The 27114-nt window shown below is 44.2% G+C and overlaps 1 protein-coding gene across 1 annotated transcript; it reads right to left on the bottom strand.

Moving 5' to 3' along the window:
* Window positions 1–8503: 8503 nt before the first annotated feature.
* Window positions 8504–26871, bottom strand: Lrrc52 (leucine rich repeat containing 52). The gene is made up of 2 exons (XM_003468659.4): window positions 26179–26871; window positions 8504–8894 (listed from the first exon to the last, which is right to left on the bottom strand). Exons 1-2 carry the CDS (start codon window positions 26798–26800, stop codon window positions 8566–8568), a joined length of 951 nt encoding a protein of 316 aa, XP_003468707.1. The 5' UTR covers window positions 26801–26871; the 3' UTR covers window positions 8504–8565.
* Between the last annotated feature and the right edge of the window lie 243 nt (window positions 26872–27114).

Raw genomic sequence — 27114 nt, 5'->3', positions numbered from 1 at the left:
CATCTTTGTAAGACACTTGTAAGCTTCAGTCTCCCTTGTTGCAGGTTGGGTTCTGGTGAGACCAATGTTCAGAGAATGTTGGGGAGCTCCTGCCACGTGTCCTGGACAATGCCAAGTTCAATAGAGACAAAAATGAACTCCAAGCCATTGAGAATTTCTGATCAAAGTTATAGGCCAGCTTTAATGATTGTTGATTGGGAAAGAGTCCAGGGTCACTTAGATGAGTCCAAGGAGCAACACACAGGTAGGTCCCTGTAGCATATTGTTCCTTCTGGCCTAAATAATTGACTTGCTTAACAAACCAACTAGCCAGCATCTTTTTATCATTTGACTCTTGCCAAACATTGAGCACTGGCCCATGATTTCCTCTCATCCTCTGTATCCCGTAGAGCATCAGAATTGTTATTGCCAGTGCTGGCTGTCTGTGCACTATCCCACCATCTGGCTCCTTGTAAAGAATATGTAATCCTTTTAAAGACTTAATGGTAATAGATGATTTGTTTGACCTTATTTTCTAATGTTAGCTTTTAGACAGCCAATATCAAACCCACAGTTTTCAATTTCAATACTAGAGATGGAGAGCAGTTAGGAAGAGGTAAGAGCAGAAAGATGCAAAATCAAATCTGGGCAAACTTAATCATTTTCCCTGACACTGAAATCATTTTCTCTGCATAGACAGGCATGAGAAGTTGGTAAAGACCATGTGAAATATGGTACCTGGAAGACCTGGTCTGCTAAATGTCTCAGTCCTAGATTGTAATAGCTAAATTTTTGGAAACAGCCCAAATGCCCACCAACTGATGAATGGATAAAGATGTGGTTTTTAAAAAAAATACAGTGGAGTACTCTTCGATCATAAAGAAGGATAAACTTGAGACATTTCTAGGTAAATGGATATACTTTGAGGCTATACTCTTAAGTAAAATAAATTGGACATAAATGTAAATATCACATTGTTTCTCTGGTGTGAGAAACTTAAAATGTAAATAAGGACCAAAATGTATAACAGATATTGTGTAATAGGAAAAAAAATGTTCAAATGGGAAGGGGAGCTAGGGAAGGGGGAGGAGGGCAGAAAGGAAGGGAAAAGAAAAAAAAAACAAGAAAATAAAAGATGGAAACAGTTTTTGTAAATGAGGCAAAGTGGGGTCAAAGGGAAAGATTAGGGTAATGGGGAAAGAAAAAGGAATCAAGATATATCATGGACAGGTACAAATTCCCTATGAGGAATGTGCTCATTATGTATATCTAAGATGTACCTATAAAATTATTTTTAAAGCTTCAATTGTACAGGAAATACCCAGGTGAAAGAGGGCACTGGCAGATCCTTGTACTGTGTGACAGAAGTATATGATGAGTGTAAATCTACAGGGATCAGGCGCTGTTCTATGTGGAGCTCAACCTCTGTTTCTCAGGGGGCTGTGTTTGAGAAAGCCTCAGGACAGTGGGATGTGCACACAAAAAAGTTGTCTGTGAGGTTTCCTTAGTGCTGTCTTGACCTTGACGGAGACAGCTACCGAGTGGCTAGGGCAGAGGACCTCCCCTCAGAGCTTTGTGAGCTTATTTTGGTGGGTAGAGAAGACAGACAGTTGGCAGCTGAGAGTCTGGGCCGCTCTGCAGAGCAGCTAAATAGAGATGTCTGCCCAGTTCAGAGCTCTGCCGCCCTTCCTTGGGCTGCCAGCATCTCAAGTCAACCCCCAGTCTGAACTGGTGACAGAAAAGCCAGGCTTCTCTATTGTTAGTTAATCCATTTTCCATCAGGTCTCACTCCCCAGTTCTTTCCCACCTGCACATTCATTTAGGGAGTTTAAAGATATGTGAGAGTAATTCCTCTCTTGTGGTAGGCTTTGTTCCAGGACTTGGAGATGGCAGGGAATTCCTGTCCTAGTGTTGAAGGTGCAGGTGGGGACATAAGACTTAGCCTTTTAGGCTACTGTACAATTTAGTTGTTACTTCTGATAATGGTTTAAATTAAATGTTGAGCATGGACAGGGAGATGGTGATTGTGTGTGTGTTTGGGGAGTGTTAAGGCATTGTGATCCCAGGCACAGGGATTGGCTAGTGCAAAGGCTCTATGGTGGCATCAATGCCTGGTATGTTCTTATAACAGGCAGGTGCCAAGTGTGACTGGGCAGAGTGAGCTGTGGAGACAGTGATAGTGGATGACAGCAATCAGGGAAGCAGGCAGAGGCAGATCATGTAGGGTCTTTGGGACATTGTAAAGATGTTGGCTTTTCCTGAGAGGGAAATAGCCCAGGAAATAGTTGGAGCTTGGAGTGTTATGTTTTCATTATGTTTCCCCTTTTTTCATTCAGTATTGGATCTATCCACATACATCTACATGTGTATCTAGTTAGATGCTTCTAGCTGTCCAATAGCATTCATGCATTTTATCAGTCACTCTGCCCACTCGCTCCCATGACCACTGACATTGCAGTGAATGACCTCAGCATATCCCACTGTGGACTTGGATGGTTGTTTTTGCAGGAGATGCACCCAGGATGCATCATTTTGATGCAAGCAAAGCCAGAGTATTCTCCAGGCTGCATCTGTCCAGGTTCCCTCAGTCACATGTGAGAGTCTCTGTATGTAGATGAATATCCCTCCAGTACCTGACATCGTCCGGATTTCAAAGTTCTGCTGATTTAGTAGAACTACATTGATATGTCTTATTTTAATTTGGATTTATCTGATTATCAGTAAAAGTACTTCTAACTTGAGATCAGTGTTTCCACAGTATCGTGTGAAGGGGGAGGCTGAATGACAGGTAGTGTAGGCAGCAACTTTTGGGCGCTGGTGGATCCCTCCCATCTGTCATTCATTGCACGCAGAAGGCCCGCTTGACCTGAGATATTGGCCAAGGTCAGCTCTGGACCCAAGAGACCCTGGCACCTGGGAGGGCCTGGATTGAATGTTCATTTCTTTTTCTCATTCACGCTTCCCTATTTTAGGATCAAATCCTTTTGCTTGACCAGGGTTTCTCAAATTTTAGTGTGAATGAGATTCACCTAGTGAACTTAGTCAGATTCTCATGAGGACCTGAAGGTCCGAGAGACTCAAGAAAGAACCCCGCTGAGATGGCCAGGGATCTTATATGGAGATACCCTGCCCAGTGTCATTAGCTGCCTGCGTCATCTCCAGCCTCCATCCTCTAACTGTTTAGTTATCCTACAAGCTGCCAAATGAATGACAGCTATTTCCCCAGTACGTCTCTCTTCATATCTCCATGCTTTTGCTCTTACTGTTCATCTCAAACGCTCCTCCTCCTTATTCTGCTTTGCACATCATTTATTTGAAGAATCATAGTTGTACAATAGCTGTTATGAAAGCTGCCGTCTTGTACCCTTTGTTCCCATGTTTCCCCCACTTTAGAGGCAAATGCTTGAGTGCATTTGGCCAATTCTGTTATCTCCAAGAATGTACTTCTATTGCTCCTGTGTGACTTTTCCGTTTTAGGTACTATCTGCTCTCCAGTGAGGGAAGGAGGGTCTGACCACCTGCCTTCCCCTGCGCCCTCCACACATGTTCCTTCTATGCCAGATTTCATTGCTTGGCCACCTTTTGCATCCAGTGGGCCACCGTACCGTTTGTGTTAACTGTGATTCGTGTTACCAGCCCACTGAACCTCAGGAACCTTCTTATCCACTGAACAGTTTGCCTGGAGCATCACTCAGCCATGTGTTTGTTTATGTCCTGATTATCCCGAGTGTTGCTCCAGTACATGACACTTCAACAAGTTGATTCTTGCTTGTGGGAGGTACACTTAGTATCTGTGGATTTATTTTATATAGACTATTTTTACATACTTTTTTAGAACATTATGTTTGCCTTTGATGTTTGTTTCTAGTGAAATCTAATAATGAATTCTGTTTATGTCCTTCGACTAATTCATGTATTCGGTGAAAAATAACCTGTAATTTTGTGCTGTGATCTGTAAAATTTCTTATTGTAAGTACATTAGATATAATTTTTATGTTTCTCTGGAACTTGGTGGCATTCGTCTAGAATGCAAGAAGGATCCATTTGGGACATTGAGGCTGAATAGGAAATGCCAAAAGATCTGCAAAAGAAAAAGCTGAAGAAGGGAAGAACATTAGCATATCACAGGGGAAAAGTCTGTGCTATGAAATGGAAAGGCAAAAAGAAGTCTCCCTACTGTTAACTGTTCGTATCACAGATATGACACAACTTGAAAGAAGAAATGAAACTAAAATAATTCCAGTAGTAGTCAAAGGTTTTAATAATTCTATGGGTATGTTGACAAGGATGTCCAACATCTAACATGCTATTCTGTAATCAAACAGTGAGGAAAAAATTAGTATAAAATATTTATGCACTTTCTGGACCGAAAAATATGGAACTCACTTGTTATTTATTCAAATAAGGGAGTTCAAAAAGTCCTTTATAATTTAGAGTCGGTCTAATGGACCAAATAGTTGAAAAAATATGGGATAGTGAAATGCCAGCCAGGACGTCCATCACCGACATCTTCACTTTGTGTCTAGTGGGTAGACATCTTACTGCAATTCTGCCACCCACAGAAGAAAGGAAGGACCAGTGTGACTGAGTAAAGTGTGCTGTTTCAAGAAAGACAGTGATGCAAAAGGAATTTGGAAAGAGGCTAGATACTCTCCAGATTGTAACGGTGCATTGTATATTGAATGTTAAAATATACTGTACACAGAAAAATTATGGAATCCACTTGATAAAATTGTCATTTTTATACTTACTGATAGTCTATAAAAGTTAACCAAAAAATAGGTAATTTTTGGTCATTTCATATTTAAGTAATTGGATCAGTAAGTGGTAACTTCCATTCTCTTTCCCAGTTCTCCCTCCATTTGAATGTCCTGATCCTGCCCTACCTCCAAAGCCAGCCACTCACGAATCCTGTCAGCTCTGCTTCTGATGCTGCCTGTACATCTACCTGATTCTCTTTATATCTGTATCCCCTGCCCTTGGTGTTTCACCCTCATGTCTCCTTGAATACTGCACTGTGCAGGCCTCTTGGTTTCCTGTCACACTGTTCTCTGCTTCCTGCTTCAAGGTACTGCCAGAGTGAGCTTTCTCCCCTTTCTCCATCCTTCCCTCCTCTTCTTCCCGCCCTCCCTCCTCCCTCTTTCTTCTCTCTCTCTTTTCTTTCGCTAGCCATGGAGCCCAGGACCTCACATATACCAGTTGCTGTGCCGATAAGCTGTCTCTCCAGCCCCAGAGTGACCTTTCTAAGACAAAAATTAATTAGATCACGTCATTCTCGTGATTAAAACTCTTGAGTGTATTTTGGGAGAAAGTTCACATTCCTTATCATGGTAGAGGACAGCGACAGGTCTTTGTCAACGCCAAGAGCCTGTCTTCCTGGCAGGCAGACTGCGGTTCCTTGCTGTAAGATTAGGGCCATGTGAAAAGTTAGTAAAAATGACAAGTTGTTTGCAGGCACAGGCAGCGAAGAGCGATGACCCTAGTGTATCTCTTTTTTCTTCTGGCATGAGACCGAGGCCTGTGTTCTGTGTGTCCCTGCTGTAGAATGGAGGAGGGCTGCCCCACCCACCTGACTCGACGGTGGCTTAAGCCAGTGAAACTGGGGTTTGTCTCTTCCTGCAGATCACCTATCACAATGTCTCTGTAAGGGACTCAGGGCCTGCCCTTGCCTCGCTGTCATTATTTCTCTTTTCTTCTTTCCTTTACTCTCTGTGTGACAGCTAATGAGGTGTCAGGCACTTTCCCACTGTAGGCTTTTGGATGTGTAGTTCTTGTTGCTTAGAAAGCCTTCTTGTCATTTACTTCTTCTTGCCACTTTCTCAGCTTTCAAGCCTCGGCTTCCATGTCTCTTCCTCTGGGAAGTCACCAAGACTCCCTGCTAGCTACAGGTAAGGTCCCCCCTTGTGTTCCCTTGCACAGCCATGCCTGCCGCTCACTTGCCACTCTGTCCAGAGACTGGCTGTTCATTTTGTTTCCACCAAGTAAACCATAGCTCGGTGAACACTGTGACTGTCTGTCTATCACAGCCTTCTGTGGTTTACAGGTGGTATTCATACATTTTCATGGGATGAGCTCTTGTGAGGAGACAGAGGCACTTTCCTTAGGGAGAAGTTATTGTGAAAATTGTAATTCTCATTTCTTTTGTCAAGATTTCCTTAGTAATTTAATTTCCTGAAAGAGAGTATAAATTTGTTGTTTGGGAGAAACAGTGTATGATCAGAACTGGCTTGATTTCTGGTCTAATTAACTGTGCAATATTTAACAAGTCATTTATTAGGCTTTCAATGATGATCTAATAGGAATAATAATGATACCTGCTTTCTAGGGCTATGATGATTCAGTCTCTCTCTCTCACACACACAGAACAATGCCTGACATATAGAAGTATCCAGTAAATGTTGCATATATTATTTTTCTAAAATATCCCAAATGTCAATGTGATATCTTGGTTTGGCTCTTGAAGCAGACAAAAAGGCATTGGGGAAGCGTGAAACTGAGTAAGTTAGGAGATTTTTCTGAGACAAGGTCTCTCTGTGTAGCTCAGGCTGGCCTCAAAGTCACGCTAGTCTTCCTCTTAGCCGTCCAAGTACTGGGATTGCAGGTATGGGCCGCCTCACTTGGCTTGGTGAAACCTGATTAAGTTTAGACTGTAGTTCATAGCGATATTCCAATATAAGTTTATTAGCATTTTAAAATACACCACTATAATGTAAGATAACTTTCCAGGGAACTGGATAGGGATATCTGGAAACCCTGTGCTATCTTTGTAACTTTTCTGTAAGTCTAAAATTATTCCATAGTGAAAAGTTTATTGAACTAGAATCTTATTATAAATTGATATTCATTTCATTCTGAATTTCTGTATGATACAAGCACTGTTATGACTACCGTTATAGATGAAGAAACTGGGATTCTTTCTGAATAACTTACTTATGTTTAGCTCTCACTTCAGGATAATAAAGTGGAAACTCTTGGTGGGTTGGGGTTTAAGTAGAAGGCCATGACAAGCATGTACTGAGCCCCTTCCTTTGTGTGAGGCAGCATCCTACATCGGTGCCAACAGAGACTCCTGCGGGCAATCCATGTGTGACAGTGTGGGAGGATGAGGCAGGAAGATTATTGAGCCCAGGAGTTTAAAGCCAATCTGGATAGTACAGCAAGATCCTGGAGAAAGAAAAGGAGAGGGAGAGGGAGAGCAAGAGCGAGAGAGAGAGAGAGAGAGAGAGAGAGAGAGAGACAGAGACAGAGACAGAGACAGACAGAGACAGAGACAGAGACACAGAGACAGAGACACAGAGAGACAGACAGAGAAAGAGAGAGCCTACTGAAGGCAGATAGTCTGAATCATAGTGGTGAGTGCAGAGTTAAGGCTAGGGATCCAGTTCCTGATTCCAGACCCATGTTCCTATAGTTCATATCTAGATGTCCCCCCAAGGCCTCATGTGGTCATGGACTTTTGAAAGGTGGTTGGATTATGACTGTTTATAGCTGACTTACTGGTAGGAGGTGGGATTGGGTCTAAAGATATGAGTCATTGTGGGCATGAGCTGGAAGGGTTTCTCTCCCCGATTTTGTTTCCTACCCTCCATACCATGAGCAGCTTTCTTCCACCATGCCTCTCTACCATGCCATCTTACCTTGGATCCAGCTAACTATGGACTAAAAATGTGAACCCAAATAAACCTTTCTTCCCTTAAGCTGTGGCTGTCAGTATTGTGTCTCAGCTATGAGAAAGCAACTAAGACATAACCAGTGCACCAAACCAAGGAGGGACAAGTGATTAGAGTCACATGTGACTTGCAGTGGAGATGCAGAGGTAAGCACTTACTTGGTTGGGGTGTTAGGGACAGCTAGCTTCAAAGCTGAACTTTGGTCAATAGGATCATGAGTCTATCTGGGTGGAAAGGAAAGGAAAGATTGGAATGGATCTTTGGGCCCAGGTTGGGTCACTCCTCTCTTCCATGCCCCTTTCCTTCTTCAAACCGGCCCTTGACTGTTCCTGTGTGCTGTTCTGTTGGGCTAATATGAAAGACAGCAGTTCATGAAGTGCAGACCACTGGTGTTGGTGTCAGTAATAGCTCTAATTCTTTCTTATCGATTATACAGTCTTTAGCTGGCTACCACACATCTCTAAACCTCAGCAACATTAAGGTGACAGCTGACTTGGCTGTTGTGAAGGTGAATACAGTGAAAAAATGTATACAATACTGGGTACAATGCCAGGCTGGTTAAGCATTCAATAAACAGTGGCCGTCTCTGCATGCCTTATACCTTTGCTTTGCCCATGGCTGCAATGATACACCCTTATTTGTGTTGCTAAATGTTTCCCTGGGAGGTGGATTTAGGTCTTCAGTCATAAACGTGTGCTCACTTGATTTTGGGTGGACTCCCTTGACATTTCAATGCATCAATGACTTTTCTAGACTTTATGATACAGAGAAGGACAGCCTGCAAAGTGATCACCAAACATTTTATTTATGTTACTAGGAAGCATCATTACTTAAAAGACAGTTCAGCAGCGGTGATGTGGGGAGGGCAGGAGAGCCAGGAGCTGGGGAAGTCACAGCAGGTAGTGGTCGCTGGTAGCTAAATCAGCTGAGGGAACACACCCTGACCTGATCTTTCCTTGATTTGAAAAATCCACCTGGTGACTTCTGCTTTGCGCCTGGCCTCCTCCTCGGCCTCCTCATCCTCGCTGGACTTACAGCGGGCGCCTTGGTAGAGGACCGCACACATCCCCATGAGCCAGGCCGCTACTGTGCCTGCAGCGAAGATACAAAAGCCGATGAGCAGCAGGAAGATGTAATCTTGGCTGTCCAGGTGCGTGAGGCACATGTACCGGAGTGGGTTCCCCACTCGTGTGATGGGCCACCCTGCCAGCTCTGTGGGCTCCACGCATGTGGCATTTTCATCATCTAGGAAGAAAAACAGAGCAGGTAGTGTGCTGAAACACTAGAACTCCTGGGGTCCCAAGCCAGGGGGGACCTGGAGGAGCTGTGGGGAACAGACCAGCAGCACACCCTGGGTCTTGTTAGAAACTCAAAATCTCAGGCCCCATGCCAGGCCCCTTATCAGAATGTGCATCTCAAAAAGAAGAGTACAGTGCAATGCTTTGATTTCTTCTGCCTTTAGATCATAAAACAGACTTTGCTGCTTAGGGATCTTCAGGGGAGAAGAGACCCTAAGAGGAGACAGCAAGCTAGAAACTTAAGCAAGACTGCCATGCAGTGTAAGACTGTTCAGACTGTCATTAATGTTCATCATCTCTATTTTTTCCTCTTTCCTTTAAACTTTTTATAGTAAGCTTTATTTGAGTTGAAGGTAGACGACAATATACTTTCTCTTTTTTTGAAATTAGTGATGCAAGTTGCCATGGCAATATACAATAATTTAGTCATTTCTTTCCTAGGCAAATCAACGTTTACCCCACTTCTTGACCACATCCTTACCCTTCACCTCTTTTCTTTCTCTTTACTTGTTTTGGAGTCTGGCCAGGGACAATTAGTGCCAGCCAAGAGTGTCACAAACTACTCGTCTCAAATTTAGGGGAGGAGGTGATCCCCTGGAAATGTCTCTGGTGTGCTCATCTCTGGGAGAAGTCAGGGGCTCTGAGGGTAGGGAGGTAATCAGCAGGAGAAGCAGCTCACTTGTTACTGGTGGTGCGGACATCCACTGACTGACGATGTGAATGAACGAGTTTCCAGTCCTTTCGGGCAGTGACGCAGTTCCCTGGCTCCTTCTCTGAGTACCTCCTACATGAAGCGCCATGGACTTCAGTACAGAGCAGAAGGGAAAGTGCTCTTGAGTTTTACAAGAGTCACAACTTTCTTCATTTTCTCTCTGAATTCCCACTTTGCCTACTTACACGTACAAAAAAATGATGCCTGTTATCAGGGTAGTTGGCAAGATAGACAGACACAGGTGAGAAGGCAGGCTGTTGTGCCACATGTGTAGAATATTTGGAGAGCCCCTCTCACGCCTGTTTTTCCAGCTCTGCATACTCACTGTGTTGATGCCGGGTGCCTAGGGAATACACCCACCACACCCTTGATAAATAAGCTCAAAGTCGGAGTTTAACTGAGCTAATATTTACTATACTTTTACCCTATGCAAAGCGATTTACAAAGTTAGCTTTTGTAAAAACCTCGATGCCGAGCTATTATCATCATTGAGGAAATAAGGAGCCTGGGATGCAGGAGGGTTCATGACTTGAAGGTTCTAGCTAACCTACAAGCATGAGGCTGAAGATAGAAAACCAGGATTGAGCTGATCAGGCTTGTTTTGCAGAAGTGGAAGAGGCAAACAGAGAATGTTGCAGAGAAGAATTTTTTAACTTCAGGAAAGGAACTGCCTGGTGACCTAAAAGCATCCGTGTCCTTGGTCACCAGGGATGTTAGGAAAATCGGGTTCAGTTGGGAGAGGGTGTTTCTAAGCAGTAGCAGGAAGCAAGAAAGTTAGAAAGGAGTTGGCTGGGGAGGAGGCAGAGGGGTTTGGGAGTCTGGAAATAGCAGTGTGCATTCACCTGAATGCCATTGCTACACGGTGCTTCTGGGTCAGTGTAGCTACAGTAAAATCACCTGAGGTGTGTAATGCTGCTGAGTGTTCACTAGGAAAGGAAGCTGTACATGCCCAGGGGAAGCCACAGCTACTTTCTGTTGCAGTTACAGGGGAGAGAAGAGGGAAAAGATCCTCTAAATGTTGCCCTGTGCCCTCTAAGTGACCGTGCTCCCAGAGCGCACAAATGCAGTGGTGCCTCTAGATCTTTTACGGTCAGCCTGGCTCAGGACTCAGGCTTTGCCCCAGAGGCTTCTGGGAACTGACTGTTTGGGGTGCGGGATTCCCAAGGAGGGATCTGGTCACCTGCCCAAACACACAGGGCTATGCAAAGAAGGATGTCTTTGAGAGAGGAAAACGTGGATGGGATTCAGAGGGTCTGAGCTGTGTCTGGGGGCGTGGCTTAGCTCATTCTATTCTAAAGCAGACTTGGCTTTTAAATTGGAGTTTGGGCGGCAGAGATGAGACTAAACATTAAACACACACTTCCACATTTTGGAGCATTAACTTTGAAAGGAGCAATTAGGTAGTGATTTTAATGCATTGTTAGGCTGCTGTTAAGTGAGGGATGTGGGTGGCTCTGTTGGGAGGGAGAGGAAGGTTTGGGTTTTCCTCCGCAGAGCCCCTCCTTCCTGTCCCCCACTGAGGTCTGGGTTCCCCTCCCCATCTCCTAGCCTGTTTCCCAGCTTTGGGCCATTTCACACTCTCCTGCTGGGTTACCTTCGCAGTGTAGTTTTTCTAGATACACTATGGTTCAAAACCCTCCCGTGACTTCCCCGGAGGCCTGTGAATAACAGGCAGACCACCTGGGCCAGCGTTCACAGCCCTGTAGCATTTTGCTCTTCCTTTCCTACCTCGTTCCTCAGTACCTTTGTGTCCGGCAAATTCAACTGCATATCTGTGATTTATTCCTTGAGGAACTTCACCTTTTCCCTCAGTTATATTTTGTTATACTCTTTTTCTTTCTTTTTGTCTTCTTGAGGCAGGGTCTTGCTATGTAGTTCAGACTGATTTTGAGCCCACTCTATACCCCAGGCTGGCCTCGAATTCGCAGCAGTGCTGCCTCAGTCTCCCCAGTGCTGAGATTACAGGTGTCTGCCACCACATCCAGCTTGTTACCTTGCTCTTTTTGTGTCAATTTCTTCTTTCTCCAATTTTTGCACCATCAGTTTCTTCGTGTTCTTCAAGATCTGACCTAAAATACTTGACTCCAAGGAAAATTTCCCACAGCACCCATCCTCATAGTGCAGAGGACACATGTCTGTTCCCGCTGTTGATCTCATGCATGGCATTTCCTTGTATCACTATACAGTGGCCATATTCTGCTTTGCGTGATGGTTATTTACATGTGCATCTTTTCTTCCTTACCAGGTGGAGTTTTACCTCTTGAAGCCATAGAACATAACTGATCACTATTGTTCTTGTTAATAAGAAGTACCATTCATTGACTAAATTGTTTAATTTGCAAGTATGTGTGGATTTTGTAGTAATACTTTTTATTATTGAATTCTAGTTTAAATCTACCATGGAACATACTCTGTACAGTAATTCTGCTTTTTTGAAATTTCTTGAGAGTTTCCTTTGTGGCTAAAGGTAAGGCCAATATTAGTATATTTTCCATGTGTTCTGAAGAATATATATTGTTTTTGAGTGCATTATTCTATGTGTATCAGTTAGGTAGCAGCTGTATACAGATCTCCTATATTCTTATGGATTTTTAAATCTATAAACAGCTGTTGTCTCTTAGTATTAGTCTTACTTTGCATTAATTCCTGTGAGTAGTATGTAAAGTTTCCAGTCAAGATTGTGCATTTGTCTATGCTGTACAGTTCTCTCAAGCTTTGCTCTGCATATTTTGTGTTGTTAGATGCATAGAAAGTTAAAACCCTGCCATCTTCCTGGCAGACATGACCTTCTGCCCTTGAGCAGAATCTTTTTTTTCTCTAGTAATGCTTTTTTTTTTTAATTTAAGGAGAAAAAGAAAAAACAGAAAAAGGGTACAAGTTATACAGAATTTCAGAAAAATAAACAGTAGGAAATCACTAGTTAATAGATTACATATTGTTATCTTAGAAATAGTTGTTCAAGTTACAAAATTAAAGCATATAAAGTGGACATTCAAACAGTGAGACTGCAAACAGTAATGCTTCTTGACTTGACTATTTTGTTTGACATCAGTATGGCCGTGTTGAATTCCTTTTGGTTAATGTTTGCATTGTGTATCTTTCTATTTTTTGACTTTTAGTCTTTTGATGTCCCCATATCTAAGATTATTTTTGTAAGCAGCACGTACCTGAGTTTTGCTTTTCACAAGGGGGGCAAACTTAGTGTTTTTCAGGTCACCGGCATTTAATGTAATAATTACTGAAGGAAACCTGCTCACATCATGATGGCCATTGGGTTTATAACTCACAACATACCCTGTGTTTTTCACTCATTTCACTTGTTCCATGTCCTTTTACTCACAGTTTTGGCTTGTTTTCTAATTATTTCCTTCCCATCCCTTTAGTTTGTCAGTCATGCATCACTTTCCTAGGCTACTATGATAACTCTTAAGGTTACATCTCCATCTACTGATCCTGGAGTACTGGATACATCCCAGAGGGTAGTTTTAAATCTCTCCATGTTATGCAGTGGATAAACCGCACCTCAGTTCTTCCTTCTCTGGCTTACTTGCTCTCCTTACCTATCACACAGGGCTATCCTGCGCTGCTGTGCATGCTGAGCACTGTAGAATTCCAGAGTTTTCCATTCACATCATACACAGGAGTTTAGGCTCCAGATGTCCCTTCCTCCAGTCCTACTCAAGTGGGCCCAGAGCATCTGCCTCATTAAAAGCTCCCAGGTGCAATTACAGATGTTATTAATATTTTAACTTTTTGCAAATAGTTCCCAAGGAAGCATAAACCACACCTTGTATATGTCTGCACATAGCATGATGCTCAGAGGTAGAAAACATGTCTTCCAAGGCCAGATACATGAAGAACCAGGGCTTCTGTGGCCCAGGAACCTATGTAGTGGAGCATCCCAGGAGGCCACCCCTTCAAGGAAGTCTTGAGTCTGGCACATATACAAGAAAAGCCTTTCTTGGCTTGCACAAGGGACCACAGTTCTGGGTAGGGTCACCTGCAGGTTCCCAGGGGCTCAGTGTCCCAGGAAGGCAAGCCCCTACTCAGTATAGGCTTAGGAACTTAGATAGTTCCTGTGAGGATCACAGTCACTTAGATAGTGACTGTGAGGATGAGCCTCAAGGCATGGCATTATGAGGGGTGAGGGTGAGACTGAAGGCTTTGGTCCAGAATGTCTCCAAACTTTCAAGTGCTTGGAGGTGGGCCTTTTGGAAGGTGATTGGGTCATCACGACTGGTATAGTTGACCTGCTACTAGGATGTGGGGGCCTTGTTTTAAGAGGTGGATCACTCAGTATAACCTGGGGGGGCATCTCCCTTCCCAGGTCCTCTCCCTTCATTCTCCATGTCCTGGCCATCATGATGTGAGCAGGTTTCCTTAGCCAGACCCTTCACTCTTGCCATTCCTGACCTGCAGCCAGCTGAATATGGATTGTGAAAAACATCCCAACTCCTGTTCTGAACTGTCCCTGGCATGTTGAAAACCTTGAGGATTTGGATGATTTGGGCTTGTGCAAAGTACAGCTTTACCTGGTATGCACAATTTTTCCTTTTTTGGATAAGAAGCTGTAGTTTTGTAAAGGTTAAATGTGATTCACAGACTTATGCAACATATAGAAGAGACCTTGCAGTTTGGCAAGTTCAGACTGATTATTTCTGTGCTCTAGAGGTGTTTCAGGTGACGGCACTGGTCTTTCATATAACTGGTGGCATCTGGGTATGATGTGGTGCCAGAGTTCCCTGTTCCTCATAATATCTTCTCATGTGCTTGTCAGCACCTCAAATTCTGTCAGCATAAGAGAAAAACCTCTCATTTTATCAATAAAACAAGACTTACAGTGTGAAGTCTTCCAATGACTTAATCCCTCCCCTAGGTAAGCTTCTGCTGCCACAGTCCCCAGTAGGTGTTGCTGGGGTGAGGCGAGTGACTTGGGTGACAGGCTGAGGAATTGGGTGGGGATGGGGGTGTTGGAAGCTTAAGGCAAACTCAGTTTCTAGACAGTTGGGCTTCCAGCTAAACATGCTTAATAACCACCCATGTGCTCAAAAACTCAAGACAGTGCACAGTTGTTCTCATGGACATCAAGTGTTGGGAGTGGCTGAGCTGGTGATCACACACTCTTGGGAACTGGGAGCACAAGGGGCCTGAGGCATGTCCAAAGGGCACAGAGCACCCCCCCCCCAGGTGAATAGGTGTCACAGCCCCGAGAACAGGGCCATGAGAGGCGAGCCAATGAAGCAAATGGATGTCACATGACAAATTGTAAATAAACACATTGTGGTGGTTGATCAGCTCCTTTTCTGCTGTCTGGAGAGAGGCTCCACCTGACCTTGGCTTTCTGTGTCTTGTCTCTTTGTTTCTCCATCCTCTCACTGTACACCCCCAATTTTGACAGCTGCGTGGGATGTAGCAAACAAGCAATTTAATAAAAATCTCAGCAGCTAAAGGGCACCACCATCTAGCAGCGGACCAGGCCGAAACATGGGAGTGTTCTTTCTTTCTCTCACGTCCCAAATTCCAACAAAAGCAAATACTCTCAGTTCTATGCCCTGGTTATTGACTCTTATGAACTGTATCACTATCCTGGCCCTGGCCATTAGGCCTTGGCCCTGGGCTTCTCCTGAACTATGCTGGTCTCTTGACTTGTGTCCCTGCTTTTCTCTACAATCCTCCTCCATGCAGCAGCGGGAGCAACCTGTCAATCTTAGGTCACATCACTTCTGTGTTCAAAATCCTTCCTTGACTTCTCACCATACTTGGAGTAAGGGTGACAGCGCTGGGTGATCTGGCTTCTAGTTTTCTGCCTCATTGTGTTCCTTTCTCCCTACCTTCCATCACATTTCCGCAGCCCAGTCTTACTTCTGAATCTGTCAAGCTCATTTCACCCCAGGGCCTTTATATCTGCTCTTCTGTCTGTGTAGAAAGGCCCTTCTCCACCCAGGGTGACCTAGTTTAAATCTGCTGGGGACAATGGCCCCAGCAGAAGGGCAGCATCTGCTGACCACGATTCTGCCTTCCCTTCAGAATCACCATAAGGTGACTGTGCTGTAGACTTGTTTTGAGTGTTTTAACACCAGCACTGACAGCCAGTGGTAGTTGAACGCTTACTAATGCAATTCTAAAATTTTCATGTGGATTATTTCACTTAATATCACAATGATTCTAGAGGAATAGAATTTTACAGATAAGTTGCCTGGAGATTTTTGCTCACAGTCAAGTAGTTGACAAAAGACAGGCACAGGGTTAAAATCCAGGTGGTCTCAATCCAGAGATCTTCTTAGTTTTGTTTGTTACATAAGATGTGAAAGTCTGAGTCACAAAGGGATGTTTTATAATCAGCTAATAGGGCGGCATTACGGAAGTGTACATGCAACACTGTATTTAGATCTGCAAGGTCATTCTTCGATTTTAACTTACTTCTTGTAACATAGAGTTTCTTAAGATGGCCACTTCAGTTGTGTTTGTCCCCCATCATCATACTTGCCCCCGTCTGGGTTTACTCTTGCTTCCTGCTCTGCAAGTCCGGAGCACGGAGGGGATGCCCCCCTTTCATGGGCTCCCATCTGCCTCTGGGTACCATTGCTACTGACCCTTGGGACTCCCCATCAATTATTTCCTCTCTCTCTTCAGTGTCTTTGTTTTCCTTTTACTGACTCCTTCCTATCAGCAGGAAAACAAATATTTGCATGTATTTTTCTCCTAAAAAAGGGCTTCTTCTTTACTTAATTCCTCTCTAAGGATCACCCTGTGTCCTTCATGCACAGTCAATCTTCTTAGGAGGGTAGTTTACATTGTTTTCTCTTTGTTTTGCTGCTCCATCAATAGCCCACCACTGACTGGGGGCCACTCGTACCATCCTTGCAAGTGCACAAGACAGGGACCTCACTGTGTTAAAGCTGATGGTCAGCATCCGATCCTTATCTGACCTGCTCCTACTGTTTGAGCTGTTGGCTCTCATGAATGTTTTCTCTGATTTCCTCTTCCTGGCTGTTCCTGCCCTTTGTACTTCACGACTCCTTTTTGTTTCTTCACCCTCTCATATGCAATGGTATTCTGTTCATGAACTGAATTCATTCCACAATTTTGGGGAAGGCAGTTACAGTTGTGTTTGTCACTGAATATGGAGTCTGTGAAGGGAAGCAAATATTTTGCCGAATGCTTCTGTTCCTGAACTGAGGGATTACTGTACTAGCACCCCCAGAGCTTCTGTGCTTGGCCTATACTCTCCTTTCACTGTAAATTCTTTCTTAGCTGAAGCCATCTTGTTTGACTTCAGTGATTACCAGTGAGACAATGATCTAGAAATATGTGTTTTATGCCCTACTCTCTGTTCTGAATAATAGGTCAGAGCATCCCTCTGCCTGCTGAGACAAGAAACTCTCACTCAACAAGTTCAAAAGGGGACTTGGGTCCTCCCTATTAGCTGAGCACTGCCCCCTCACTGCCTCACTAACTTCACTGGCCTTTTGCAAGAGGTTTGAAGTAGATGTTACATGTCATTGAATGTCCGTGTGTTAAAGATGTGATCCTCAGGTCACACTACTGGGTGGTGGTAGAACCTCAAGGAAGTGGGACCTACTGGGAGGTCTGTAAGTCCCTGGGGGTTTGCTTTTGCAGGGGACTGTGGGACACTTACCCTGCTTTGCTCCCTGACTTGTGACACAGGCAGTTTTTGTACTGTGTACTCCCACTGTGATGTACTGTCTTACCACAGATCTAAAACAATGGGGCCAATTGATGATGGACTAAAAGTTCAAAACTGTAACCAAAATGACCTGATTCTCTTCATAAGGTGTCCTAGGTATTTCATTACAGTGACAGGAAGCTGAGTAACACAAGTACTTATCTCAGTAAAGCCCCACAATTGTCCAACTCAAAGCTTAGGAGCTAGCCTTGATTTTTCCCTTCTATTTATTTTTTATATCTCATTGATTTACTTAAATATTAGCTGAGCATTTTCTCTGTGCCAGGTCTTGTGTGCTAGTTTCTGAAGATTCAGACATGGTCTCTTAGAACTGCCAGTCTATCAAGACACATAGACAAGCCAGGAATGGTGGTGCATACATTTAATTCCTGTGCTCTGGGAGGATGTCAGAGGAGAACTATAAGTTCAAACCCCGCCTGGGCAACTTAGTGACTTAGGAGAAAAATAAAAAATAAAAGAGGACTGGGGATGTAGCTCAGTGCAAATGCCTTCCCTGGCTGAATCCCCAGCACCACCTACCCCACCTAAGACAGACATTAAAATAACACAAATTTATTACAGAGTATTATGCTAGATTTTATGAAGGAAGTAGAACAAACACTGAAAGCATTTGGTTCAGTCCCAAGTCCTGTTGCTACTGGCTTCCAAATGCTTCCCTCGGACCTGTCTACAGCTCTTCATCCTCACTGCTGCTATAAACCACCGTACTCTCACTGGGTTTCTGCATGGACCTCCTGCCTTTGTAGCACCATCTCAGACACGCCTGCCTCCCAAAGCTTCTCAGGATACATTGCATGTGTCCCAAAAAATCTCTCAAGGTCCTTTATGTCTGGACCTCTGTCTCTCTAACTGCATCCACTGACTGCTTGATTCCTCCGGGTGGGGAGCTCTTAACCTCTAGACAGGAGAGAACTGGGGTTGGCTGCTTTGGGCAGCTTGAGCCTTCCAGGAGTCTAGATGATGTTAGGTGACCCAAGGAGCTATACGTGTGTGTGTGTGGGGGGGGGGTCTGGGATTTCTGTGCTTGAGAGAACTTTAGCTCACCTATTCCCAAAGATCCCAAATGAGCTGAGTTAGGGATGTGTCAAGACCACCTGGAGATCTTGTCTAAATCTCACGTGCTTCTCACTTCCATCCCATCTTGGATGGAATGAATTAGGGATGACGGACTTGGCTGCTCTCGCTATCCTCAGGAGGCTACTCTTCTGGCTCTTTGCAGGAGGGAGCTATGAGGCCAGGGGGTTTGTTGTAAGACAGGAAAGCCAAGCTGGCAGAATTGTCCATAGCCTTGGAACAGTCTACTGTCCGGATGTTCTCCTTTCTTGGCCTCTGAACTTTATTTCAATTTCCCTGATGGAGGAGATGGGTTAGCATTAATGGTGAAAGAGTGTGAAGATCTGAATTAATTCTGGAAATCTAACTTTTGGCACAATTGTGGATGACTTTGTATTCGGTGATTTGAAATGGGGCCATTATCCTATTACGGCAGCTTTGAATAAGGATGAAATGGCCTCGGAATGAAACTGAGATGTTCTGTGTACAAAATGCCCTCAAAATGACTGGGACGTGGAGCAGCATGTGACCCAATCCATCTGCTCTCTGCAGATGTTCCTGTCCACCTGCCTCTGCAACATCACTGTCCAGACTCCTTCCTGATGCCTGGGCCTTCTTATCAGACTCAGTTATGACTGCCTAGGGACTTTCATTTAAGAGCTGAAGCAAAGGGACCCTCTGTCCTCAAACTGCCTCACTCCTCCTGGGGGTAGCTGTTTACATTCTCACTGTTTCTGATTGTTCTCTGTCAATTTGCAAATGCCCCAGAGAAATACATTGCAAAAACATGATTAGCCATTAGCATTTCATTGTAAATCAATTCACTTGCCAATTGGAGCAGCCCGCAACCTCCCTAACACAGGATATTGCCATAGGTTTCTGGAAAGTTCTCTTAGGTTACTTGCCTTTGCAGCTCATTGGATCAGAAGAATCCCAGGAAGTGAGACCTGGCCTTCGTGTTCATTAGACTTTGAGTTCACTGTCAGTTGGTTCCATGGCAGGAAGACCATGGGGGAAGGGTCTGGGTGAAGGAAAATGCTTAACTCATGGCAGCCAGGAAGCAGAGTAAGGCAGGATTGGGGAAACAGACCCTTCTGGATTACTCCCCCAGTCCCCGCCAAGTGACTGGACTCTTCTGCCCAGATCTTACCCTTTAACAGCATATTCTACTCTGAACTCATCAGAGAATTTATCTGCTGAGTACAGCACACACATGACCCAATCACCTTCCAAAAGCCTCAAGTCTGAACATACGATAGTTCTAGGGGGACACTGTACATCTACACCGTAAGAAGCACTGAGTCCATGGGGGAGAGGCGCTGACCTAGCCAAGTTGAGGATTCTTGAGACAGGAGGTGGGGCAGAGCAGGAGTCAGGGGCTGTGCCCTTTGTCACTGCACTCTTGTGTGACGCCAACCCTCTTCTCCAAGAATTCCTCCATGGCAGCACTTCTGCCCATCCCACGCGCGCTCCCTGGGGACTCTATCTGCTGACCACTGCTCTCCTCTTACATCATGTGGGTCTCATCTTCTATTTAGGTCTGTAGCTTGCCAGCTCAAGGGACCTTTGAGAGCACTGAAACGTGTCCCTTATTTTAAAGACAAGAAACACAAGGCTCAAACTGGAGGAGTAACTTTCCCAAAGTCACGCGGTGGCATCGCTTTGACTGGGATGGGACTTCCTGACTTTCAATTCCATTTTGTGTCTTTAAATCCCTATATTGTCTCACTAAAGGCAGGAATTAGGGCTTTCCCTCTCTGATAGAACTACCCTAGCACAGTGTTACAATGACAGGCACAGATAAGCCTATAGTAAGCGTTTTAGAGTTGAATAGACTCTGGTGTATCCCATAGCAAGGACATATGGCATTGGAGAAAAATATTGACCCTGATGAGAGAATCTAGGTGCTGGTTACTTACCTGTGATAACACTGAAGTCCCCAATTTAAGCATCATGTGTTAGAAGGCTGCTCTAATCAGTATGTTAACGAGGAACATTTTATGTCTTTTTAAGTGAATTGAAATGAAGTGAAATTAAAAATTCAGTTTCTCATTTGTACTAGCTAAATTTCAGGACCTCACCAGTCTTATATAGTTAGTGGCTATTGTATCAATACGGCGTATATAGAGTATTTTCACTGCTGCTAAAATTCTCTTGAAATTCTCTGGGCCAGACTTTGAGTGTGGAGAGAAGAAGATATAGGAGACCAGTTTCCTTATGTCTAGGAGTTTAGAGTTTAGTGACTTTTTCAGAGCATCCTGAGATGCATTCAACCCTGTCCTACTAGGGGAACCAAATATCCTGGGAAGAACTCTATTGCCATTGTCACCTTCAAATAACATTAATGACTGGAAAATTACAGCTTCAGCCAGGAATTACCTACTTGCTGACTTGGGCTAAAATGGAAACAGAATATGTGGATCTCTTTTAACTCTGTGCTGATCAGGGCTCTGCAGAGTACTTTGGCGACCGACACAGTGGAAGTCCGTTTCTGCTGTACTGTTTTGGGTTTGGAAAGTGAATATGTGAACTCTTAGAATTCTGAATACTTCTCTGTACATCTAGTTAATATGCCATTGGAGAGTTTCTTCTGATTCACACCTTCAATTATGGCTTCAAATCTTTTGCCAATTTGGGAAAGTTTCATAGTCCTGTTCAGTGTCGCCATATAAGAAAACAAAGTGAACAAAACATAGAGCTTTCTCCTGAGCCTCTCTATAGGGGGCACCCTGAGCCAAAATGTGACACAGAGGAAGAACATACAACCTTTGTATCTTCTTTTAAATCTCCTCCATTTTCTTCTAGGACCTCTGTGTCCTTTGATGTTGCCCCCTGTTGCAGGATTAATCAGAGCTGATTAGATTTCCCAAGAACTCACTCTTCCCTTTGATTAAAAGAGCTGATCAAGGTTTGGGGTACTTGCTTTATTCTCTCCAGGAGTTCACATATTTTTGCATAGTTTCTTCAAGATCATAACACTTTTGGGGGATACCAAAGGAGTGAAACTCTAATGCTTAATTTTAACTCGGTGGCAGGCAGGAGACAGGGAAGAGGAACTGAAGCAAAGGTATTGCCGAATACTCTAAACAAAGTTATATCACATTGGTGGCTTCTTTCACACGGCCATGTCACCTCTCAGTTGGACAAACTCTCTTAGCATCATTCCAGGAAAGTATTTATGCGTTCATACCTGGCTCTGAAAGTGGGACCTGCTTAAGGTAGTGCATTTTCCAGATTCAGATGCTCAGGAACAGCCACTTTGCTGGGGCTGGGCCAGCCCTGAGTGTCATGGATCAGGTTGACACCAAGCCCTGATTTAGACTTCTGCTTGAGCTTCCCAGGGGTTGGATTCCTATACACGTAATTTATCTAATACCTTGCTCCTTCCAGGGTTCCCCTGTTCCCTTTTGTTAATTTTGGAACCCGGAGTCCTACAACCTCTACTTACCACCCCGTATCCTATCTATATCCTCACCTGTATCTCTTTAGTCCTGTCTCCTAAAGAGAATATATCATCCTTTAGTTCCAAGTATCCTGAGCCTTCTTGAAGTCCGTTTGTCCAGTGAACCACTTGGTGTTTGTCTGCTACTCTATAGTGTTCTGTATTTTTCTTCTGTCTACTAATCCTTTGTTTATTGAGCATTTAGTATGTCAAGCTGAATGGTAATAGCAGTTCATAAGAGCTCTCAGTTTATCATTGCAACAGCCCTCAGTAGGCTGGTTCTGTTATTATCTCTGTCTTAAAGATGGGAAATTGCAGTTCAGAGAGGTTAAGTAACTTCTCTGATAGCCTACAGAGAGGAAGTAGCAGGTTTTATAACCCAAGTCTATTTCACTCTAGAAACTGACCTCACCACCAGGCTCTGCTGCCTGCATGGTGGCTGTCCTTTGTCACTTGTAACTGAGGCTGACCAAACTGCATGACTGGGAATATACTGGCCTCTCTTGGTTCTGTTCAGTTGTGTTGTGTCTGACTGGACCATGGGACATGTACAATGCCAATGAGCCACAGTCACGTGACTTTTCATGTACAGCCCTGGGATTGTGAGCTGGTTATGTCCATCAGCAGTTGTTTGGCACAGAGTAGGCAATAAGCAGATGGTGAGAGGAGTATGGACATCTATTACCTTTCCTTCTTGCATTCTGCTGCCATACTGACTTTGATATTACACCATTGGTAAAACTTCCCAGTGTTAAAGTCCAATATCTCCCTGAGTCTAAAACAAATCTGCTTTTAAATTGGAGAATACTTTCTTTCTTTCCCTTCTTTCTAGACAGGTCTCACCATGCATTCCAGACTGGTGTTACACTTATTCGGTGGACCAGGCTGGCCTTGACGGGAGTCTGATTTATGAACAAGTAGGTTACTCCGCTTATTTTACAAAACTCTTTCTATAACTAAAAGATGGGCACATGGGGGAATAGCAGTTGGGCTCCATTCTAGAGCATCTTCAAAGACTGCCAGCTTGATAGTAAATGTGGTATGAAATAGTTAGGTTTAGGGTTCAAAGTTCACCAAGAATTTTTGTCAATTACAAAGATATCTCCACTCATAGGAGAGTCAAATAAAATAAATAACTTCCCTTGTATTGATCTGTTTAAAGGGCAAGAGAGGAATTTGATGAATTTTACTGTAGGTATGTTCCACTTTGTGTGCATATGTGTCTGCATGTGCATCTATATATTTATATGCATATGTATATCCATGCATGCTTTATGTGAACACACATTTGTATCTGTATATACGTGTCTATGCACATGGATGTATATTGTGCTCACATGTGTGTTTGTCAGTATACATGTATTCATGTATATAGAGGAAGGAAGGTTCAGGATGATAAGGCCCCATTGAGTGCAAACAATAAAATTAGGCTCATCTTTTTTTGGAGTTTGGGTAGATTGGGGTGAAATCTGGATTTGCAAGAGACTATTGTAATGATGATAGTGTTTGTTACCCAATGTAAGTAATCTAGGGCATGTTCTGAGTAGTGGCTAGATAGGAAATAAGTTTAGGTATTATGGCCATAATCTTATAGTATAACTTACATTTAATTACTATAATGACTTAAAAGGTGGTAGCTATCATGTGATTTTCAGGTTGAGGACATAGTATGGTTTCTTGGTAAAGTAACTTGAAGTTTAGCTCTTAAATGTCCTCCAACAATCCCTGAGTTAAAAGTTTGATCCTTAGCCTATCATACAATTGGGAGGTGGCAAAACCTTTAAGAAGTGGGAACTAGTTACAGGAAGTCAAGTTATTTTGAGTGTGGCCCTAAGGGGGACATTGGGACCTGGCCACTTGCCATCTGTGGTGCTTCCTGAGTGCCATGAGGTAAATAGCTTCAGCTGCCACACGCGCCTGCTATGACATGCTGTCTTTCACAGGCCTAAAAGAAATGGGTCAGCTAGCCATAGACTGCAACCTTCCAAACTGTGAGCAAAAATAAACCTTCCCTCTTTCTAAAGTCGATTATTTCATATATTTTGCCACAGTGACAGAAAGCTGGCTGCCTATGCAGACCTGAATTTGAAATCAAGAGTGTAAAATCATTTTCTTGTTTTTTACCAGCTGCGTGATTTTGGATGAGTTGGTCTATTTTCTGATTGAAGGAAATGGTTAAAAATACCAATCCTGCCACTTGCATGAGAGGAAGACACAAAATTTTAAGATTGATGGGGTGTCTTAAAAGTAAAGAAAATAGGATACCATGGGTGAAAAAACTGTCCCAGTTGTAGAGTTCTATAACATACAAATTATGTTTGGCCTTGGGCTCATTCATATTTTTTAGCAGATAACAAAGGTGAACTGATAAAATGAGGCCCTATACTTCTTCATGAAGTGACCTGGAGTTTTGTTTTGGGCCACAGCACAGGGGAGGGAGGTGAGCTGATTAGCAGTCTGGGTGTATGTGTGGGGCCCACTGGCTTTGGGTGAAAACTTGGTTTACTTCAAAAGGCAGATTTCATTCATCAGGAGTTCATGGATTGATAACATAGGTATTCCTTCCTGATGTCTCTGAAAACATGCCATGAAGCAGACCTTATGTATAATCCTGTTCAGGTATGGACCTAGTTGAAGAGTCAAGAAATCCAAAGCAGTCAGCCTGAAAATTCTGAGAGGACACCCTTACACAAGCAGAAATTTGATTAAGGGTCATGCATGAGACGGGCAGAGACCAAACGACTTCACTCTTTTTAGCCAGGATAGGAGGTCCCTCACCTGTCCCCCCCAACCTGACCCGGATCACTCAGGAAGATGTGCACGTCAGGGGGCGGGGCAGGAGCAGCCAATGTCCTCCTGGGATTGGTTACATGACCACCAATGGGAGAGAATCCCATTTAGAAACTACACTTTCTGCATAGAATGACTAATGTTCACCCTCTTTTAGGGAATTCTCAAACCATCCCAGCAGCAGTGAGAGAAAAGAGATATTATCTCTGGCTCTTGGAGAAGGTGGTGTCCAAAATAACTGCTCTTGTGTTATGCTCAGAAGTATTAAGAAGATGGTCTGACCATGTGAGTTCCTTTTGGTTTATTCTAACAACTCAAGCTGAAGCTTCTGGCAGAAGGGTCAGGTGTCTAAGGCACAACATTTAAGGAGGCACTCAGTCTAACTATGCTGGGCTTCCTTAAAGTTTCCACCCTTGGATCTTTGCTGGCTTCACTCAATTCCAGGCCCCAGCAGAGGACCTTTTAAGCTATGCCTATGGGGAGAGTGGGAAGGCAGACTTTTACTTGGCTCTCTCTCCCCCAGCTCCTCCCCAGGTCTATCATCTTGACCAAGAATAATCCTAGAACATTGCCACATGAGTGCAGCATCATATAGGGCTTTGCACGAGGAGGTATTTCTTGTTTCTCGGAAGCTCAGACTTGGCCAGCTGATAGTGCCACTGGCTGAGATGGAAAACAGAGAGTGAGGACAGGACAGTGAAGTCCCTGAGAAGAGGGCGGACGAAGCACTGGGATGCTGCCGGGTCGTGGCCCAAGAACAGTGAATAGAGTGGCAGTGACTAGCTTAGGAGCCTCCCGCTATTGGTGGTTGGTTTCCTGTGAGACAGAATCTATCAGCCCAACACTGAGCTCTGTGACCTGTTAGTTCTTCACGGATTCAGGCCATTCTCTCCTTCCTTGAGGTCAGCTCTGAGAGCAAAGCTGCTTGCACAAGGTATGCTCCTGCCTCCTCTCCTTCCTCTCTCACTGTGCAGGTCGATCCTGAGCTGCTGCTGTTTCTATTTTTATGGATCTTTTTCTTCTATATATCCCATTCCTGATATACGGTCTATTGGCTAAGAATCACTGAGTTTACTTTTAGAGCCTAGAAAAATTCTGTTACTGAATTAAGTAGACCAAAACCACTTATCAATGGAATATGTATCTCTACATTACTTTGTGATTATAATAGTTTATCATTTCCACATACATCATTTTATTTGACCCAACATCTCTATATAAGCCTCAGTCATATACCCACTTTATGGATCAGGAAACTGAGGCTCAGAGAAATGGTGACTCTTTCAAGGTGCCAGTAGGTGCCAAGATTACAATGGAACTTGGTTCTTGGGTTTCCTAGCCCAGAATTTTTTCTACCAAGTCTTATTGCCTCTCCAGTCAACTCAAATTGGGCCCAGCCGAGCAATAAGATTGCATTCAGTCAACTTTTGTCCCGATTGGACCATCTTTTGACTTTAGCTCTTCTAGGACCAATTCCTCCTACTCTTATCACATCCTCTTCCAAACACACCCAATCACGCCCTCACCTGGGTGGTCCAGATGGGACACTATTAGGTAGATGGCGAAGTCCATGAAGGAGCAGTTACACTTCCAGGGATTTCCACTCAGGTACAGCGTCTGGAGTACCACAAGGTGGTGCAAGGCAGCATGGTCCAGGGTCTGAAGGCCAGTGTTTCTGAGGTCCAGGTACCTCAAGGAGCTGGTGTTGGCAAAGGTGTACTTGTCGAGAGATGACAGGTGGGGGTTGTTGGCAAGGTTGAGCTGCACCAGGTTGCTGAGCACCGAGAAACTGAATGGGGAAATGGAGGTTAGGTTGTTGGAGCTGAGGTCAAGGTAGATGAGTTTGAAGACCCCGATGAAAGTATAATCCATTACCTCTCGAATCCGGTTGTCGTGACAGTCCAAGTAAACAAGGTCACTGAGAAGTCCTAGATGCATGGCTGGCAAACTAGTGATACTGTTACTGTTCAGGTACAGCCTCCGGGTGTTGAGGGGAATGTCAGGGGGGTATTCCGTTAGGTGCATCGCTGTGCAGTTCACTTCTTGGGCTTGACACAGACAGTTATTTGGACACTTTGATCCCCAGACCAGCCCCATTCCAAAGGAAAAGAGTAACCATACGGGACCAGGGCCTGAAGCAAGGGACATAGTAAGAAGCCAGGACTGCCCTCTTTCCACCTTCCTGCAGGAGCAGCCTGTCCCTCTGATCCAGAGGCTGCCGAGAGGTGGGGCGGGGCGGGGGAGGGGCGCTGGAAAGAACTGTAAACTCTAGCTTTGTGCAAAGCAATTTTCCATTACAGGAGAACTGAACAGAGTTGAAACGCGAGGCCCAATGCCCCGCCGCCCAGCTTCGCGGCTCTGCTGCACTCCCAGTCCCAGAGTGCTGCTGGAAGGCAGCCCACTTGGCGGCTTTGAAAGGTCTCACCCTTCCCCTGCCTTTGAAGTGAAGGGGAGCCAGGGCA

Source organism: Cavia porcellus, unplaced genomic scaffold (assembly GCF_034190915.1).
Source record: "Cavia porcellus strain 051 isolate PalLab524CR breed Dunkin Hartley unplaced genomic scaffold, mCavPor4.1 scaffold_7, whole genome shotgun sequence".
NCBI lineage: Eukaryota > Metazoa > Chordata > Mammalia > Rodentia > Caviidae > Cavia > Cavia porcellus.
The sequence above is the reverse complement of the archived record's forward strand: the minus strand, read 5'-3'. Positions and strand labels throughout refer to the sequence as shown.

Excerpts from the sequence above, each read along its gene's own strand:
- Lrrc52 (XM_003468659.4), bottom strand. The coding sequence starts at position 26,800 with ATGTCCCTTGCTTCAGGCCCTGGTCCCGTATGGTTACTCTTTTCCTTT. Across the intron at positions 8,895-26,178 it reads GTCCCATCTGGACCACCCAG|ATGATGAAAATGCCACATGC; the intron begins GTGAGGGCGTGA and ends TTTTCTTCCTAG.